The 19,790-nt window shown below is 41.2% G+C and overlaps 1 protein-coding gene across 1 annotated transcript in view; it reads right to left on the bottom strand.

The window, feature by feature from the left end:
- Positions 1-19,790, bottom strand: part of MYRIP (myosin VIIA and Rab interacting protein) — a 353,617-nt gene that overhangs the window by 88,812 nt on the left and 245,015 nt on the right. Inside the window, exon 4 of the mRNA XM_063114747.1 lies at positions 2,266-2,402. Coding sequence (XP_062970817.1) covers positions 2,266-2,402 — 137 coding nt within the window. The remainder of the gene's footprint in view (positions 1-2,265; positions 2,403-19,790) is intronic.

Here is a 19,790-nt window from a genome sequence, read left to right as displayed (position 1 = left end):
CAGCATATGCCTTGCACACTGTAGATTTTGCGTATTATGTTTTTACAGTCAAAATTCTGAAAATAAGTACCCTTAGATGGAGTTGAAGATGAAACCATCTTATTTGGAACTCTGCTGAACGAATTATTGTGAAGTTCTAGCTGAGGTCCTCAGTCTTGGCACCTTAAAATAACGCAGGGAGTTTTAAAAAATACATATACTGGATCCCACTTCCAGAGATTTTGAAGTAACTGACTGGAGATGGAAGATGACCTTGGGCATTGAGATTTTTTTTCTTAAACTCCTAGGTGGTTCTAATGTGTCATGAGGATTGAAGATGGCAGAAGACAAACCTACCAAGGGTGTTGGGTGATAGGTAAAAGCTAATGCTAATGGCTCTCCAGTCGTCCCACATAACCAGGAGGCCACCTGAGCACTGGAAGACTTCTCCATACTTGAGTTGTAACTAAATTTCCTACGTGGCTTGTAGAATACATCTCATTGTTTTATGATAATGGCTTTATAGGTTTGAGTACCATCTCATAAATCATCTCTTCTCTGCTTGTCCTCATGTTTATCAAAAGGAAATCTTAGTTTAAATGGAGGTACCAATTATATTACAGCAACTGCTTCTAATACTTCTGTGAAATTTCTTTGTATCCATAAAATGCTTTTAAAATTGAACTAGGGCAATACTGAGGACATAAGCTGTGCCAGGCATTAAGCCATGCTTTGGGAACAGAGATAAAGACACTACCACCTGCATATCATGGTCCGGCAGGGAGGCGGTTGTGCAAACCATCACTTGAATCCTGTGTGATAAGTGCTATGATGAGGCTCAGATGAAGAAAGTGGTGAATCACAGAGGGCCCAACACTTAAATCTGCTTCAACTGTGGCAGACACTTATTCTCAGCAAATGATTTTCCTCTGAAAATGACATTCGTAAATTTCAAGCCCACTTGGGATTCACGTCTGCCTTGTCCACCCGCAGGGCCTTAGGGAAACGGGAAAGAAATCAGAACTGTGCTCTGTTCTACAGGATTCTCCACACGTGCTTGCTTTTTTCTTCCATTTGTGTTAAGTGGTACAGAACAGCTATGAGGTTTAAATTTGGTGACATTTAAAAGGGTACATAAAGCAGGACCGAGGATGCACAAGAGAGGAAAGAAAATATGGGATACAAATGAGACAGACAATTCTATTCTGGAGATATCTTCTTGAGATATCTCTTTGGGTTGAAAAACTGTTAACAGCATGACTTTTCAGCTTCATTTCTTTTTTGCCTCCATTCCTAGAGAAAATTTTTTAGAAAAATCAATAAAGAGAAGAAAATAATAACATGTGGAAACCTTCAGCACTGCTGTCTTAGCTATAGGCTTCCTGAGTAGTTTGAAAGACAGTGATTGTGACAACCACAAAAGGCCCTAATGATTCTCCACATTTAACACTTCCATCCTATTTTCTCTCTTGCCTAATTGGTTGGCATATTTTTAGATAAGACACAACCAAAGACTTTACTGAGAATACAACAATGTAAAATAATGAGAGTAAAAAGGCTCCAAATGAGCTGGATCAGATTTTTTTCTTCCCTGTTTCTCATGGACAAAAAGCATTTACCTGTGTCAGCAGAGTGATGGAAAAAAATATGCCTCTAGACAGAAAAAACAGCCTTTTTTGGAAGACATGCTGTTCCTATTCTGACAACCATTTCTTTCTACTGGTTGGTCTATAAAATTTCTCATTCGAATTAACTTGGTGGTCTTAATGGTATAAAAACAGCATAGGTAAAATTCATCCTTCAAGCTTCCTGGGAGGAACCTGATGCTTTTTTAACTCTCCCATTATATCAAATTCTGGGCCTGGTAAGAATAGGATTTGGGAGTAGGAAGAAAGAGTGGAAGGCATATCCTCTGAGAGCAGACCTACACTCTGTGTAACTAAATGCAAATAACTTTCCAACAGTTCAGTCATTAGGGGACGACAATCAAGAATCTTTCATCCCCAGGGATCCAGAATTAAAATATCCACAATTTTCAGAAATACTTTGTTTGGTCTTTCCAGCTCCTAACATATCAGCTCTATCCCAATGGGGATGCTAGAACAAAGAGTCAAAGCTCACCAGTCTATGGTATCTGTCCTATTTTTGCTCCTCACAGGCATTGGGTAGTTAAACAAATTTCTCTGTCCTAGATGAGTGAGACCCAGTGTACAGGGCCTCCTAGCCAGGCCTCTTCTACCCCACCAGCCCACCAAAGAGTCCCAGAGCAGCAGGCAGCCGGAGTACCGAGGATGTCGAAGCCTGCTCCACTCTCCAGCCGGTGTTTCCTGTACAGGTTCTTCAGGACCTTGGCGCTGCCAAAGCGCTTGAAGCGGCTCTTCACATTATTGTAGAACCATTCCAGAGTCTGCGTCCTCAGAAGCCTGAGGAAAACAGAGAATTAGATGACAGAAAATTAGAATTACTAAATGGTGAATTGCAAAAGTTGCTACAGTGCTTCCCAGTTCCTTCCATCAAGACATGGAGCTTATTTCTCTACCCTCTGAATCTGGGCTGACCTTGTGACTTGTTCTGACCACAGAGGGTGATGGAAGTGATGCTGTGTGAGTCCAGAGCCCTGCAGTTTCCTCGCTTGCTGCTCTCGGGAATCCTGCAACCCATCAGTATGTGAATAAGCCCAAGTTAGCCTCCTGGGTGATGAGAGACACTTGGTCCAGTCATCCCTCTTGCCCAGCCAATAGCCATCCATCCAACCCCCAGACAGGTGAGTGAGGCCACTGAACACCAGTTGACTGAAGACACATGAGGGACCCTAAGTGAGACCAGCAGAACCATCCACATGAGTCCATCCAAACAGCAAGCTAATAAATGCTTGCCATTTAAGCCACTAAGTTTTGGGGTGGTTTATTATGCAGCAAAAGTTGATGCAGCTGTTTAGTAGCAGGCTTCATATTTGACACTCTTACTGCATTAACATTTCTAATCTAGCCTGGGAAAACAAAAGGCACAAATAGGATAGCAAAATTCACCAGCCTCTTCCTCATTTGGACTGAAGCCCTGTGGGGGAGCGGTTTCCTGGTTAGTGCTATAATGGTCGAAACAAAACACTGACAAGATTCTTCTCTTTTACACCTAATAAGAACACATTTCTAAAGCCTTCTATTTTAAGAATAGCTTTTGTTGTTACTTTCTTACTGTGAATGTGATACACACTTTTTAATGAAAATTCAGAAAAACAAAATGAATACAAAGGCTTTCAATCCAGTGGAGGAAGAAGCACACACCTTTAGCTGCTCTTCCTCCCCAGACCCCAGTAAAATGTGAGAAGATACCAAGGGGAAAGAAACCTATAAAAAATGAAGAATAGGGGTGATAGCAGAATCAGAAATTTTGATAAATTTCTGGAAAATTGAAAGTGAATAATAGCATAGGTAACAGAGAAAGTTGTCCTTCCAAGCAGAACAACTAGCACTGATTAGAAGGTCCACTTTTTAGTTGGCTGATTCGAAGAGCAGATTTGGATTATGACATAGTGTTCAGAAGGTAATTTAATGGTTGTGTAGATCCCTATTCCCAAACAAATGGGAAACTGGCCCAAGGATGTTTTGTCTTAAGCTGAAAATAGAAAGGCATTCTCTATTAAAATTTAACTATCTACTTGAGAAAGGGCTAGGACTTCAATATGAAGGTTAATACCAAGTAATGAAGCTCTTCTTGTTTGGCCCCAGGGGAGCCCCCACACACCTGCCCATCAGGTCCTATCCATGTGCCAGTTGCCTGCCTACCTCACAAACTTAGAGATCTCAGTTGACTCCCTTTCCCAGTCCCCTTTTAAGAAAGAGGTCTACTGGGAATAATAACCTACCCAATGGCAGAGAAGGCCCATGCTGATCACCATTATTAATCAACTAAGTCGTTTGTTGAAAAATATAAATAGACAACCAGGGATCACCAGACATTTGAAACAATACAATTGCATAAGAAGGCAGGACCAAGGTAAACTAAAAACAATAAGAAAGAGCAAATAAAGATAATGTAGGGTATCTAAAAGAGCTTTAAAATTGTTAAGTAATATCAATAGTGATTTGAAAAGATACTGCATCCACACAACGGGCTAGGGTGATATGAAAAGTAAGTAATTAGAGGACGAGCAACAATTTCCTGGAAATAAAAAATAGGTTCAATATAAAATTTAATAGAAGATCTAAAGTTAAAATCAATATAGAATTTCCAGAACACAGAACAACAAGTAGATAGAAAGATAGGATATATAAGAAAAAAGGGATGTGGTGGATCAATTCAAGAGGTTCAGCATTTTTTTTTTTTTTGTAGTTTTCGTGACCGGCACTCAGCCAGTGAGTGCACCGGCCATTCCTATATAGGATCCGAACCCGCGGCGGGAGTGTCGCCGCGCTCCCAGCGCCGCACTCTCCCGTGCGCCACGGGCTTGGCCCCCAAGAGGTTCAGCATTTAAAAGAATTATACAAAGGGAGAAAAGAGAAAATGGAAGACAGGGGGAAAAAAATTAAAGACATAACAAAAGAAAATTTCCCCAAGCTGAGAAAGGCAAAAGTCTTTAGGTTAAAAGGATTTATAATGGCCAAACAGAATAAATGAACACACAATACAAAATAAAGCAGAGTAGAGAAATATGAAAATTATTAAGTATATAGAAAATAGGCCCTCTAAGAAAGAATAAAAGAACTAAACTCCTTTGTACAAAAAAACAAAACAACAACAACAAAAAATAGCAGACAAACCCACCTAGATACATCTTTAAGAAAATTCAGATCCTCAAAGATAAGGAGACTTCAGGGGCTTCCAGGCAGAAACAAAGGGTATTTTGCCAATGAACAAAAATAATAATGACACGAAAATTTTAAATCAGTAACACTGAATGCTACAAGACAGTAGAGGATGGGTTTTCTAAACCCTGAGAAGAAATGACATGAACTAGAATTCTAGGCTCAGACAAATTATCACCAGATGAGGGTAAAATAAAGACATTTTCAGACATGTAAGATTTCAGACTTCTTTCCCAGGATCACAACAGTGTAGCGGATCTGGAAGGCAGGCAGTCCAAATGGGCCATTCAATAGGTACACAATTAAGAAGCTACATGGATGAAGAGAAATGGTGAAGGAGCTGCATCTTTACTTTGTGAACAAGAACAAAGAAAGACAACTAGAAGCTCCAGGAGAAACAAAAACCAAAACAGCTCAAGAAAGTATGTCTAAATATAAAGCAAATTAAACGTAAGATTTTCTCAACTTATGGAATGGAAAAAGAGAGATGGCCAAGGATCACAATTTTTTCTCTCCATGGATTTTAAATCATAACTTTAGTCCATAGCAAATAATATTTATGTAATTAAAATACTGTTTAACTTTCATGTCCTATTTATAGACAAAGCATAAAAAGCCCATATTGTCAAGACATTTACACTTGATAATGAAAGAAAAAATTAAAAGTCATCGACATCCTGATAGAAGCCTGGATGTAGAGAGAGGGAGGAAAGATAGGGATAGTCAGAGATGCTAATTTCCTCATCTTATTGAACAGAGGCAGAATCTTACAGAATGGAGTCAGGACGGTCTGTCTAAGGTATATGGAGTAAAGATAGTGGTTTCAATAGGTTATTTAAAGTCATAGAGGTCACTAGGGTATAATAAAGGTTTTAATAAAACTTCAAGGGGAGGGGCAAGAAATAGAAGAAAGTGGGTTATTCATGAAAGTCTGAAGTTGACAAATCAAGAAACGGCAAGAAAAACATATTACTTAGAACTACAGTGGTAACACCCAGGAATATTTAAATGTGATTATCTGGGGGACTGGGGCTTGGCATGGAGATGGGGACATGAAATACTTTTAATCTAATATGATTCTATACTGTTTGAATTTCTTTTAACCAAATAAATGTATTACCATAAAAGCACTGAAATAAAAATAAGCAAAAGAAGATTTTAAAAAATCAACCAAAGTTGTACTATTGGAACTTGACATTTGATGAGTGTTCTTCCAGACTTCTCCACAGAGTGGTTCTTAATCAACTTACACAGAGATTGGGAGGGTGGGAGGGGTACAGGAACTCGTGGTGGTAGTGTGTATATGTGTGAGTGTGTATGTGTGTGTGAGCACACGCACGTCTGTGGATGCATGTATGCACACAAGGGGAAAGCAGAGACCCAGAGATCAGTCTAAAGCCTGTTGGTGCAGAAGGGGCCACAGGACCAGAGCTACTTTGAAAGACCAGGTTTTTCAAGAGAAGGATGTTTTCCCTCTTCCTACGAAGAGTTCAGTAGACAAAGGCTGTGGAGCAGCAGCAGGGCGACCACCTGGAGTGGCCAGAAAGCTGTGATGGTGGCAATGGGAACTACTCTTTTTAAATGGTTAGTGACTTCAGTGAGGAGAGTAAGCCATGGATGGACTTTTCCTGAGCACATGTGGGCACCTTCCAGTATGTGTAACATACACACGATCTTTTAACAAACATGGGATCACACTGGCTTTGACCTTGCTGTTCCCTCTGCCTGTAATGCCCTTCTCCACAGACAGTCTCGTGACTTAATCTGTCACTCCATTCAGGTCTCTGTGCAAACATCAATCCTCTTGGGGGGCCTTCCTGGAACCCTTGCTAAAATACCACTACTACGGTATCACATCTATCCTCTTACTCTGATATTCATTTCCCATATTTCTATGGAATACTTCTCTGTATCTGATGTTTAATGATAGATAATTGCACGTAGTTAATTAATTACAAAATAATTAATATACTGATGTATTAACTATTAATTAGTAATTGGTTTGTTATCTATTTCCCCTTCCCAATAGAAAATAAGCTCATGAAAGACAGGGTTTTTCCTCCATTCCTGCATCCTTTGTATCCTGTGTATACATTCCTGTATCCCACAGTAGACACTCAATAAAATCCAGTAAGTGATGAAAGGACACTGTTTTATAACCTGTTTTTCTTTTTTTCACTTAATAGTCATGATTAACTTTAATGTTCTTGAATAGTCTCCCCCCACAACACTCTCAGTTACCTCAAAGTTCTCCACAGTATGAATACAGTGTGCTTTATGTAACTGATCTCTAATATCTGGACATTGCAGTTTTCCTATTTCTTTTGCTATTAAAAACAATTCTGTGATGCATATGTTGGCAGCTAAATGATTTCACATATCCATAATTGTGGATCCTAGAGTAAAACTGCTGGGTTCAAAGATGTGAATCTTTCAGAAAGCTTGTACTAATTTTCACTCCCCACCCCTGGTATGAGATTCTGAAGTCCTCATTAAAATGGCCTCACATTAAAGAGAAACCCCTGAAGGAGTGGCTGATAATTCCATAGCAAAGCCCACTTCTGGTCCCCAAATGCAGCCCAGGAAGGAAGATGAAAGGGCAGAAGGCAATTATCATCTCCTTGCCTCTGGTTTCACAGACAAGATGGAATTAAGAGGCTCGTCCTCCTCACTGAGGGAGAAAAGCAGCTGTAAAAGAAAATGTACCAAGTGTATCATCTCTTTTATATAAAATTGCATTATATCACCAGTATTGCTGCTGTTAAAAAAAAAAAACAAACAGTTTTTGAGGGCTTGCTCTGCTTAGGCACTGTGCCAAAGCTTTCCAGGCATTGCCTCATTTAACTCTCACTGGGTATAGTGCAGTGGGTAAAAGCATGGGTGCTGGGGCCAGCTGGGAGTGGCCCAGGCCTCGGCATCCACTATGTGTGGTCTTGAGCAAATTACTTCATCCTTGTAAGCCTCATTCCTTCACCTATAATATGGGGATGATGACAGTAACCACCTTAAAAGGCTGTTTTGAAGATTAAATGATAAAACACAAACAATAGGTGTCTGGCACAAAAAGAGTTCAATAGTTTCTTATAAAGACTCTACTGTGATGCATTCCATCATTACAGGTGTAAATTGACGTGTAGTGAGAATGAGTGCTTTGCCCAAGGAGCAAGTGCTTGAGCAGGGATTAAAAATGGGAGCTCTTAACCATGCACATGTGCTATTCACAGGCACCCAACATCAATGAGACTGGCTCTCTCTGGTTTATTTCTTTATAACATTTTAATTTATTACAATATGCACCTGTCATTTTTATAAGGAAAAAACCCATAAAGCTATTTTCAGAATATAGAATAATATGGCAGAAAAGAAAGAAAATACAGAAGACCTTGTCTTTGGAAATCACAACCTCTGGGCTTAAGATTTATTTGATATCTTGAAAAGCCCGAAAGAAATGTAACTCTGGAAAAGAATTGGTCTCCAGGCTGCCTCTCCCCACACATGCCCTGCCCTCTGAGCAGCTGGCCACCAGCAAGGACCTCCTGGAGGGCTCAGCTCTGCAGCCAAGAGGGCCCACAATCATATTGGTGGGGGATGGCTATTACTGCACCCCTCATTCTTTTGACAGAACATTTCTTTTCCTTTTGGGACACTCCTGCTCTCTCCCATCTATGTGGTTGTGGAAGGGTTGGCCCCAATGCCTGGCCCCAGTCAATCAAGATCCAGGTGGGGGATTTTTCTTGAAGCTCTTGGAAAGAGGTGCTTCCTTTCTGTTGGGCTGGCTCTGTGGCAGAATGAAAGCCTGGAGCTGCTAGGGCCATATTTGCCGTCACTTCATGGATATTCACAGTTTTCTTAACAAAAGCAGATCTGACAATGGGGGAGAACAGAATCCTGTAGATATACTTTGAGCACCTGGATCTACTCAAGCCTGAAGTCAACACCTGGACTTTCCTGTTGTATGCGTCAACAAATTCTCTTTTTTGTTTAAGCCTTTTTGAGTCAGGCTTCTAATATTTGCAACCACGAGTCCTAATATTGTGTTCTAAGTTCTAGTCAACCCTAAAAGACTTCAAAAGTGCATAATTGGATGAGCTCTCTATTCACTGTTACACCAAAGCTCAAAGGCATTCAGACACATTTTAATGAACTCTAAAATAGAAAGCCTCAGCTTGCTCATGTCTCAGAGTAGAAGCAGAAAACAAGACCGAGAATGACAGACTTAAGTTGATGTAGATAAGTACATAACATACATGTATGACCAGATTAGTCCTCCAAGAGCTCATACTTTTGGGCCAGCGGGATCGGGAGGACCGGAAAGTGAGCCTCCATCTTGTGAGCTCTACCCCTCCCCTCCATCTTGTTAACTCCAGCTCCCTTCCCTTCCCTCCTCCCTCCCCGGAAGGTGGGAACCAGAAACTGAACCCTGCTCAATTCCATACCATATATGGAAAAAAACTCACCAACAGCCCTCCCCTATAAATACCTGTTTGTATCCACCCTGGGTGCGACTTCCCCGGCCTCACTCCCTTGAGGGGCCATAGAACTTTGCCCTGGAGTGCCTCCATTAAAGCCTACCCTAAATTTACTGCCTGGCTCCTGGTTTTCTTTGCTCCGCTTTGAGACTAAAACCTTCAAGATTCAAACCTAACACATACAATTGTCAGCCAGGTTCCCTAAAGGCCAGGGGCAAGAGGCGTCCCGTATCATGGGCATCTCAGCACTGAAGCTTCCCCTACAGGAAGGAGTGAGGGATGGTTCCAGGACAGGCTGGGTGAGCCCCTTGGAATTCTGCTGGGAAGGTACGGCATCACAGAAAATGCGGAGGCTCTGGGGCAGTGAGAAGAGTTCAAATTCTGGCTCTCTCATCTCCCAGAAGTGTCATGTCATGCATTACTCTACCTCTGGGTGCCTTGGTCTCCAGTAAAATGGGAATAACAATAGCTCCCACTCCTATAACACGGTTGTGGAGGCCAAATGACAGATAGAATGAGAAGCACGTAGCACAGTCTGCCACACAACTCTGTTCAATCTGAAATACACATTATCAGTAGTATCATCAATAGCACAGGTTATAGGCCTGGGTTCCAATTGAGCTCTGCCACTGTCAGTTGTGACTTTGGGCAAATCACTTAACCTCTCTCTGCCTGTGTTTCTGATGTAAAACAGGGCTAACAATGGCACCATGGGGTTCTGTGAGTAGTTGACAGGAAAATCCAAGTCAAGTGCTCATCCTTGACACAATGAAGGCAATGCTATCCTCACCAACCTCAAGAATGCTTCAGAGGAAGTCTCTGTACATGGGGAGGGTCAGGTGCCCCACTCTGAGAGTGTCTAAGGAAGTAGATGACAAGAGAGTTTAACACTGAGATGAAGTCTGGATAGGCAGACAGGTGAGGACCCTGTTCCACATTGGACAAACAGCAGGGACTGCAGGCCACCCCCTACACAGACAGAGAGCTTATTTCTCTCCTCCCCTCCAGATAGTCCTACCTCTGGCTTACACTTTACAAAGTGCTCACAGGAGGTAAACCCTATGGTCCAGCAATTCCATCCTGGGAATCTCCCTAGAGAAGCACTTGCAGTGTGTCCCCAGGGATGTTCACTGAAGCATTGCTTGTAATAGAAAGCAATGTCAACAACCTTGGTTCATTCACTCATTCTTTGTTCACTCACTCACTCATTCATAAAATATATACTGAGCACCTGCCATGTGCCAGGTGCTGATGTGAGCACTGAGTATATAGCAGTGGACAAAATGGACAAGTCTCCCAGTCTTGGGGTGTTTACATGCTAGTGCATGAGGCAGGAGGTCGACCAACAAATAACTCAATATACCCTATGTCAGGTGTTGTAAGTGCCACGAGAAGAAATGCAGCAGGATAAGGGGAGGAGAAAGTGATAGGGGAGGGCAGGGGAGCTATTTATGCAGGGTAGTCAGGGAAGGCCTCTCTGATAAGGCATCTTTTGAAAAGAGACAAAAAGGAGAAGGAGTGAGCCATGGGGAATCTGGGGCAAGAGCATTCCAGGTGCAGGGAATTTTTAAAAATTATTTTCTTTATTTATTGAAACACAATTGATTGCAAATATCTGCAGCATACAGCATTGAATATCAATACCTGTGTGCAATATGTGATGCTCAACTCAGGATAATTAGTATATTCAACATTACAAAATGTAATCATTTTTTGTGCTCTTTTACCACTTTCTTGATATCTCCCTCCCCCTCCCCCTTCCCCCTTCTCAGTTCTGTTCTCTCCTTTTGAAAGTCCAATGAATTATTGTGATTGTCGCATCTTTCTTTCTTTCTTTTTAAAACTTATTTGTTTAGGAAGTGCAAAGGCCCTGAGGATCAAGTTTGCTTCACATGTTTGAGTACGACAAGGTCAGTGTGGCTGCAGTGCTTGAACAAGGTGCGGAGTCCATCAGTAAGAGAATGGTTAAGTAGACTGATTTATTCATTTAATAAGAGATTACACAGCAGTATTAAATGAATAAACCAAATCTATCCTTTTCAACATGTTTAATCTAAAAAAACCCTTCAGAACCCTATGTACAGCATAATGCCAATCAATGTAAACTAAAACCATCACACAGAGCAATACTATACATATTTTTAGTCACCCGTAAGTTGTAAAATTGAATAACATGCATGGGAACAGTAAGTCCAGTTTGAGGGAGAAAAGGAAATGAAGTCAGAGAGGAGCTCACAATGGACCTTAACAATAATAAGTTTCATCTCCTTAACATCTGTTAGGGTGGGTCTGTGAGAATCATCAAATCTGGATGACTGGTCCATTGGCCTCTTTATAGCATGCTGTGAACTTCTGAAACATCCCACAATACAACCAAACAAACCCCAACAAAATCCAAATCACCACGTACTTTCTTCCTATTTTCCTCATTCTCAATAAAGCCTCATCCAACTTCCTTGCCTTTCTTCTAAGCATAAACCTTTATTGGAGCACTTCACAGCACTGTTTTCATTAATAATTCAGAAATCTGTGCTGCTCAGTTAAGCATCCATCATGGCCCCATGCATTCTGCAGACACACTTCACAGTTTGTACTATTAACTAGGCCTTCTAGGATAATCTCTGCAAAGTGAACAAGATTATTTTGTTTCCTTTGAACCTAAAACACCCTCAAGCTCTTGTCTTCCTTGGCTTCACAGGAGGGTTCTTCATCAGCAGGTGGAAAAATTCCTATTTTCATGGTTGATTCAATAGACATAAATTTCCTTAAGACTCCTTCCAGCCCTGCACTGTCTTTTAGACCATGTGTTCTTCCTTTAGTTCCATTACTCTAGAGACCACACAGTGCATGCAGCCTTCTGCATTCTCCCTAGCACTGAAAATTGTGTGGGCTCCACAGTGATCTCCGATCACACATGAGCCCATCACAATTCTGTTAATTCCCACCATGAACCAATGGTCCATTAGCTAACATGAGCAACTCCTTGGCAGTGTGCCGGCTTCAACAAAGGCAATATGCTGAAAGACTCTGAGGAAGGAGGGCTGGACTGGGGTTGGAGGATGTGTTCAAGTTCCGGCTGGACCTGCAGCATGTGCTGTGTGACCTTGGTGGCCTCATCCACTGGCCAACAGGCTTATCTTTTTGTATCATCCTGGTATACTGTGGGGTCAGGCAAAGATTTTGCACTATCCCTGGAGAGAGACTGTTGGTGGGACAATTCTCTGGGTGGTTAATGTCCACACTAGACAATGTCCATAGGCTGGAAGGAAGAACTCGACAGTATCCTCATGTCCCAGGGCTTCCTGAAGAATCCACCTTATGTCAGATTCACTGAGAGGTCAAGACCATGAGGGAACCCAGTACCCCTCCCTGGGCTGGCGCAGGGCCCTGGCCCAGGAAAATAAATGTGGCCTTACACTTTTCACTCTTATGGCTCTTGGGCTTCTGGGGAATTGCTCAACTACTGAAGCAGTCAGCTTCTTATAGCAACAAGTTAAAAAAGTTTTAGGAGTTACAGGTGGGCACAAAGGAGAAGGGCCAGGAAAAGGAGGCCCAGTTAAAGCAGGTGTCTCTTGTTGCCCAGCTACAAGGCTTGTCTGTGGGGTTTGTCGTGTAGCTGTGGGGAGAAGAACACTTGTTTGGGAACTTGATGGATGGCAGCTGGAGACATACTCTGGGGTGAAGTTCTCTTCTGTAGCTATATTCTAACCAAAGAAAAGTGAAGCTCATTTTCTATAGTTATAGAAAATCAACAGCATATTTTCTAAATCCTCTAAGGCTTTTTTTTTTCCCCTCTCAGTTTCATCTTGTTACCTGGTGTTACAATGACTTCACTAAATTCCAGCTCAGGGAAGGCATTTGGAAGAAAACTGACAATTTCCTAAGCATTAGATGAATTGATTTCTTTAAAAATGACACAGGCACACTTCGGATTCATTTTGCTATCATTTATTGACAGCCTTCTCAACTCAAGCTTCTTCACAGAGAGTCCTTTCTGCATGGAAAGAACCCTTGTTTCTGTGTCTAGAAATTCAGAAGGGGCCCCTCTCACAGGCAGAAGGAGATTGTTCTCTTTTTTAAAAATTAGGAATATTTTTTCTAGCTAAGAGATGTTTTAAAAAAGAAAAGATATGGTGCAGGGGGAAACTTGTCCTATCAGATATCAAGCTACATTACAAATGTATAATAATGAAAACAATGTGGATGCATACAAATTACCAAAACTGAGCCAAGAAGATACAGAATATCTGAGCAGACCAATAACAATAAAAGAGATTAAAGCTGTTATCAGAAGGCTCCCAACAAAGAAAAACCCAGGACTGGATGGGTTCACTGCAGAGTTCTACCAAATCTTCAAGAAGAACTGATATCAAGTTTCTACAAACTGTTCCAAAAGATTGAAACAGAAACCATTCTCCCAAACTCATTCTATGAAGCAAACATCATCACCCTGATACCAAAACCAGACAAAGATGCATCAAAAATAGAAAACTACAGGCCAATATCCTTAATGAATATAGATGCAAAAATCCTCAATAAAATGCTAGCTAACAGAATACAGCAAAAGACTTTCTACAAGTTAGGCATAGATGGAAAGTATCTCAACATAATTAAAACCATATATGATAAGCCCACGGCCAATATCATAATAAAAACAGGAACTAGACAAGGATGCCCACTCTCACCACTCCTATTCAACATAGTGTTGGAAGTACTAGCCAGAACAATCAGAGAAGAGAAGGAAATAAAGGGCATCCAGATTGGAAAGGATGAAGTCAAACTGTCCCTTTTTACAGATGATATGATCCTATATATTGAACAGCCTAAAGCCTCTATAAAAAAAACTACTAGAGTTGATAAATGATTTTAGCAAAGTTGCAGGATACAAAATCGACACACAAAAATCAGTAGCATTTCTATACTCCAACAGTGAACATTCAGAAAAAGAAATCAAGAAAGCTAGCCCACTTACAATACCCACCAAAAAAATAAAATACTTAGGAATAAAGCTGACCAAGGATGTGAAAAATCTCTTTGAAAAGTACTACAAACCACTGTTGAGAGAAATTAAAAATGACACAAGAAGATAGAAAGATATCCCATGCTCTTGGTTTGGAACAATTAACATTGTGAAAATGTCCATATTACCCAAAGTGATCTACAGATTCAATGCAATCCCCATCAAAATTCCAATGGGTATATTTTCCCAGAAATGGAAAAAGCTATCCAGACATTTATATGGAATAACAAAAGACCACACATAGCCAAAGCAATGATGAACAAAAAAAAAAAAAAAAAAAAAAAAAAAAAAGAAAGCCAGAGGCATAACACTACCTGACTTTAAACTATATTACAAAGCTATATTAACCCAAACAGCATGGTACTGGCATAAAAATAGGCACATGGATCAATGGAATAGAATAGAGAACGCAGAAATTAATCCATACACTGCCATCTGATCTTTGACAAAGGCAGCAAATCTACATACTTGGGAAGAGACTACCCTTTCAACAAGTGGTGCTGGGAAAACTGGATACTTATATGTAGGAGAATGAAACTAGACCTGTACCTTTCACCATGTACCAAAATCAACTCAAAATGGTTTAAAGAATTAAATATACACCCTGAAACAATAAAACTTCTTAAAGAAAACATAGGGGAAACACTCCAGGAAGTAGGAGTGGGTGCAGAATTCATGAATAGGACCCAAAAAGCACAGGCAACTAAAGGTAAAATAAACAGATGGGATTACATCAAACTAAAAAGCTTCTGCACAGCAAAAGAAACAATCAACAGAGTGAAAAAACAACCAACACAGTGGGAGAAAATATTTACAAAATATACATCTGACAAAGGATTAATATCCAGAACATACAAGGAACTCAAACAACTTTACAGCAAAAAACCAAATAAACCAATAAAAAATGGGCAAAGGAGCTGAATAGGCATTTCTCAAATGAAGATATATGAATGGCTAACAGACACATGAAAAAATGCTCAACATCACTCAGCATCTGGGAAATGCAAGTCAAAATCATGGAGATACCACCTCACTCCAGTCAGGATAGCTAACATCCAAAAGACAGAATGATAAGTGCTGGAGAGGCTGTGGAGAAAAAGGAACTCTCATACACTCCTGGTGGAGCTGAAAAATGGTGCAGCCTCTATGGAAAATGGTATGGCAGTTCCTCAAAAAATTGCAGATAGATCTACCATATGACCCAGCTATTCCACTGCTGGGAATATACCTAGAGGAATGGAAATCATCATGCCAAAGGGATACCGGTATTCCAATGTTTATTGCCACTCTATTTACAATAGCCAAGAGCTGGAACCAGCTGAAATATCCATCATCTGATGAGTGGACAAGGAAACTGTGGTACATCTACACAATGGAATACTACCCTGCTATAAAAAAGAATGAAATACTACCATTTGCAACAACATGGATGGACTTAAGAGAAAACTATATTAAGTGAAACAAGTCAGGCACAGAAAGTGAAATACCACATGTTCTCACTTATTGGTGGGAGCTAAAAATAAATAAATAAATAAATAAACACATAAACAAATAAAGGGTGGGGGAGGCAGAAGAAGACAGAATGACCACAAAAATTCCTTGAACTATTTAAATCAAGTGAACAGATACAATGTGGGTGGGGGGAGGGGTTGGAGAGGAATGGGTAAAGGGGCACGAAAATCAACTACAATATATTTTGAGAAGTAAAATTTAAAAAAAAGAAAAATAAAAAAAGGAATATTTTTTCTAGCTAAGAGATGTTTTAAAAAAGAAAAGATATGGGGGATGAGGGAACTTGTCCTATCAGACATCAAGCTACATTACAAATGTATAATAATGAAAACAATGTGGAATATTAAAAAATACAAATATAAATAGGAAAAAACCTGGAAGAAAATGTACCAAAATGTAACTATTGATATCTCTGAATAGAGATATTATGAATAACTTTAAAAACAAATTTTTTAATTGCATAAACATATACTATTTTGTGCCAGAAAAAAATACTATATCTTTGATGAAATTTCCCAAGGAAGAAAGATTGTATCCCCCAAAGTGTATTAGTAAGGCCTGTAGCTACAGGGAAAAAGAGGGTTGGAGTTCAAGCCTCCTCACTTACTTGTATGTGATATTGGGAAAGTCACTATTTTTGAACCTGTCTCCTCACTTAAAAATGGTGTTTGTAGAATCTACCTCACAGGCTGTGAAATTAAAGACTATGTCACAAAGCACCTGTTGTGATGCTGGTACATAGTATGAATGTATCCAAGAGGGAGGGAGACAGGCTACAAGAAATATGGTTAGAAAAGAAATCAACAAAATATATAGATAAATCTAGATAAGAGTTGGTGCAGAATGTGAAAATAAGAATTAAAACACTACCAAGTTTGCTCACATGGATTTTAGATTCATGGAAGTTCATTATACCCTGGTAGCTGTATTCACCTTTTTTGCAGGGTGGGGATGGGGTAGAGGGGTTACAATTCTTCACAAAGGCAATCCTTCGTAATTATCAGAAATAATTTCCAGGATTATAAGGACCACTTTGCCATGTTTTTTTGAGGATTTTGCTGTGTTGAGTCCAGGGAAAGGTACTGGGGATACAGAGGTGACTAAGACCAATTGCTACTGAGGGAGCTCACAGTGTAACAGGGAATGATGCCCCCAGGCTCAGATGAGTTGGGCGTGATGATCACACAACTAACCAGGATACCTAATACAGGAAGAGGATCAAGTTTGGAGGGAAGGTGGGAAGTTTAGTTAGGACACCTGAATTTGGAGTACCCGTTACATCCCCAGATGGCAAAAGCTGGTGGGCATTTGGATATACCAGTCTGAACATATATCCTTAAAAGGATAGAAATTTAGTTTAGAAATATAGATTTGGGAGTCCTTAGTCCACAAGTAGTATTAAAACCAAAAATGGGTATATTGGAGGTATGAATCATCATTATCCCTATTTCACTGAGGAAAATGGAAACAAGTAATTTGCTGATATGTCACTGACTGAACTAGAAGCAAATGTGGCAACAAACTGTAGACCTCAGTCCTGGGTCAGTGCCTTGATGTCTGATCAGGCTGTTTTCCTTCCACAAATCCTAGTAGTGCTCTTATTGCAAATTAGGGCTTTTGCTTCAAAGTTTTAGCAGACAGAACTAGCCCCATGAATCAAAGAATCCAAAGAAAATCTAGAATCATTGTATTGTTTCCCTAAAAAATCCTACTTAACATCATGCTGCAGATACTAATCACTTCAAGGCACTTGTTGTGTAAGCAGTTTTTGAACTTCTTTTTCTATGACATCAGTCAATTTTTTTCTTTTTCTGTGACATGAGTCAATTTGTAAACGTCATGTACCCTCAGTGGAAGACAGACTGGAATCACCTAACTCACTTCAAGAACAGCATTGAGATTACAATCACATTAAAGCTTTGCTGAAGAATGCCAGACTGATTTTGGTTCATTAGACTAAAACAATGCAGTCGTGAGAAGGAAGGACCTGCCTACACAAAGCACTGCATGGACTCTGGCTGCTCGTGATGCAGGGAGGCTTGCCTAGGCCCTCTGCTCCAGCACGGCATGGTGCAAACTGAAAGTTTCCTATGAGGGGGACTCCGTGAGATCCTGTAGTTCTTGCTCCTCCAGTGTGGTCCTCTCTTTCACTCTTCTTTTGGAAGGATGTGGTATAATCAGTAAACAAATAGTAAAAATAGACTTGGCAGGAAACATGTTCCATTCCTACACTTCATCTTAACCAAAATGTTAGAACTTTAGTAGTTCTTAAACTTGAGTGTGCATGAGGTTCTCCTGGAGGACTTGTTAAAGCCCACCCCCTGCCCCCACAAAGTTTCTGATTCAGTAGGTCTGGGTGGGGCCCGAGAATGGGCATGTCGAAGAGCTTCCCAGGTGATGTGATGCTGCTGGTCCAAGAACTACACCTGGAGCACCACTGAGTTGGAGGATAGATTTGGCATGCTGTGAAGAGCCCACGAGAAGATATTACTGATTCAATGCTATGTGGAAAACAACAGAACGTCATTCAGGTGTTTGGAAAATAAGAATCCTTCAGCCCAGACAGCATGAAGGCCCTTGAGCACCAAGTCAGAGAAATCAGTTTTGAAAAGTCAAGAGAGTCTGAAGAGTCTGGTTGGAAAAGAACAGCCCTCATGCTGGGCCCCCTGAGTGTGTCACTGGGAATTTGCAGACAGACAAGACAGACATGGCTGGGAGGCTGGAAATGTCATGTTCAGTTGATACGTGACAGCTGTCATCAATGTGAAACATCTTGTTGAGAGAAAGAAGCCGGAGTTGACAAACAGCAAGAAGGAAGAAGAGCTTAGAAGAGAAGTGAGGAGACATTTCTGTGATTTACCCATGGCTGCTCCCGGGCCCTCCATGCACAACTTCTCTGATCTTTACAGCAATCGGAGGGAGGAAGCTGGCACTGATGGAAGTGCAAGATGCCTGAGGTCACACGGCTAGTGCGGGGCAGGGCTGGGGTGTGAGCTGCATCTGGCCACAAAGCCCCTCTGTCTTCACCGGACCACATGAGCTATGGTGTACCATGACAACACACCTGCGCTTCCCATGTGCCAGGCCTGGTTCTAAGCCTTACATGCTTAACCTATTTAATCTTCACAAGAACCCTATGGCACAGGTACTTTATTAGTCCCCATTTCACAGAGGAGGGAGCAGAAGCTCCAGTCCCTGACTGAGGATATATGGTCTGTGAAAGGCAGAGCTGGGATTTGGGCTATGCAGTTGTCTCCAGGCCTGTGCCAATACCACTGCACTGCCTTTGCTGTATAAGGACGGGGATTGAAAAAAGAAAGAAAATTAGCCAGGCAAAGGTATGTGGCTTGTCTAGAGCCAGATGACAAAGCAGCTGCTAGAGAATGCTTGCAGGCAGAGTGCCATGCACAGGAGAGCCGTGTGGGGCTGGGGGTCTTGTGTGCAGATCCTAGCTGCCCTTCTCCTGGGCTGTGTTCTGCTGATCCAGCTGGACTCACCTCTGGATCCAATCAATTTCCTTCCCACCCAAACTGTGCCAGACCATCCCTGTTAGGAGTGCACCAAATTCCATATATCCCCCTTGAAGGAACAGCCTTTCTCGCTAGGATTGAGCCTCCTAGAGAAGCCCCAAATAGAGATCTGAAAGTGAGTGCAGGGAGATGGGTGTGGCTGGCACAGGAATGCCAGGGAGGTAGGGCTCCAGTCACCGCCGACCTGGCTCTCCTCTCCCTCTGTGTCACCACCAGCACCAGCCTGGCAACAGTGATGCCCAGTCCTGGTCCTTCTCCCAATGAGCTGGCCAGAGTGGAACCTCCTTCTTCCTCAGATAGAGACATTCGTGGCTATAAAAATTAAAAGATGCTAACGTCACAGAAAACACTCAAAAAGAGCCTTTAGTGTCATGGAGGATCCTGGCCCAAGTGAGTTTGTGATTTGGTTGTGTCCCTGATTGGGACTCAAATGTCTGAGCTTCTAGATGGTGTGGAGTCAAGTTCTAAAGAAAGT

The sequence above is a fragment of the Cynocephalus volans genome, chromosome 11, assembly GCF_027409185.1.
Source record: "Cynocephalus volans isolate mCynVol1 chromosome 11, mCynVol1.pri, whole genome shotgun sequence".
NCBI classification, from domain to species: Eukaryota; Metazoa; Chordata; class Mammalia; order Dermoptera; family Cynocephalidae; genus Cynocephalus; species Cynocephalus volans.
The sequence above is the reverse complement of the archived record's forward strand: the minus strand, read 5'-3'. Positions and strand labels throughout refer to the sequence as shown.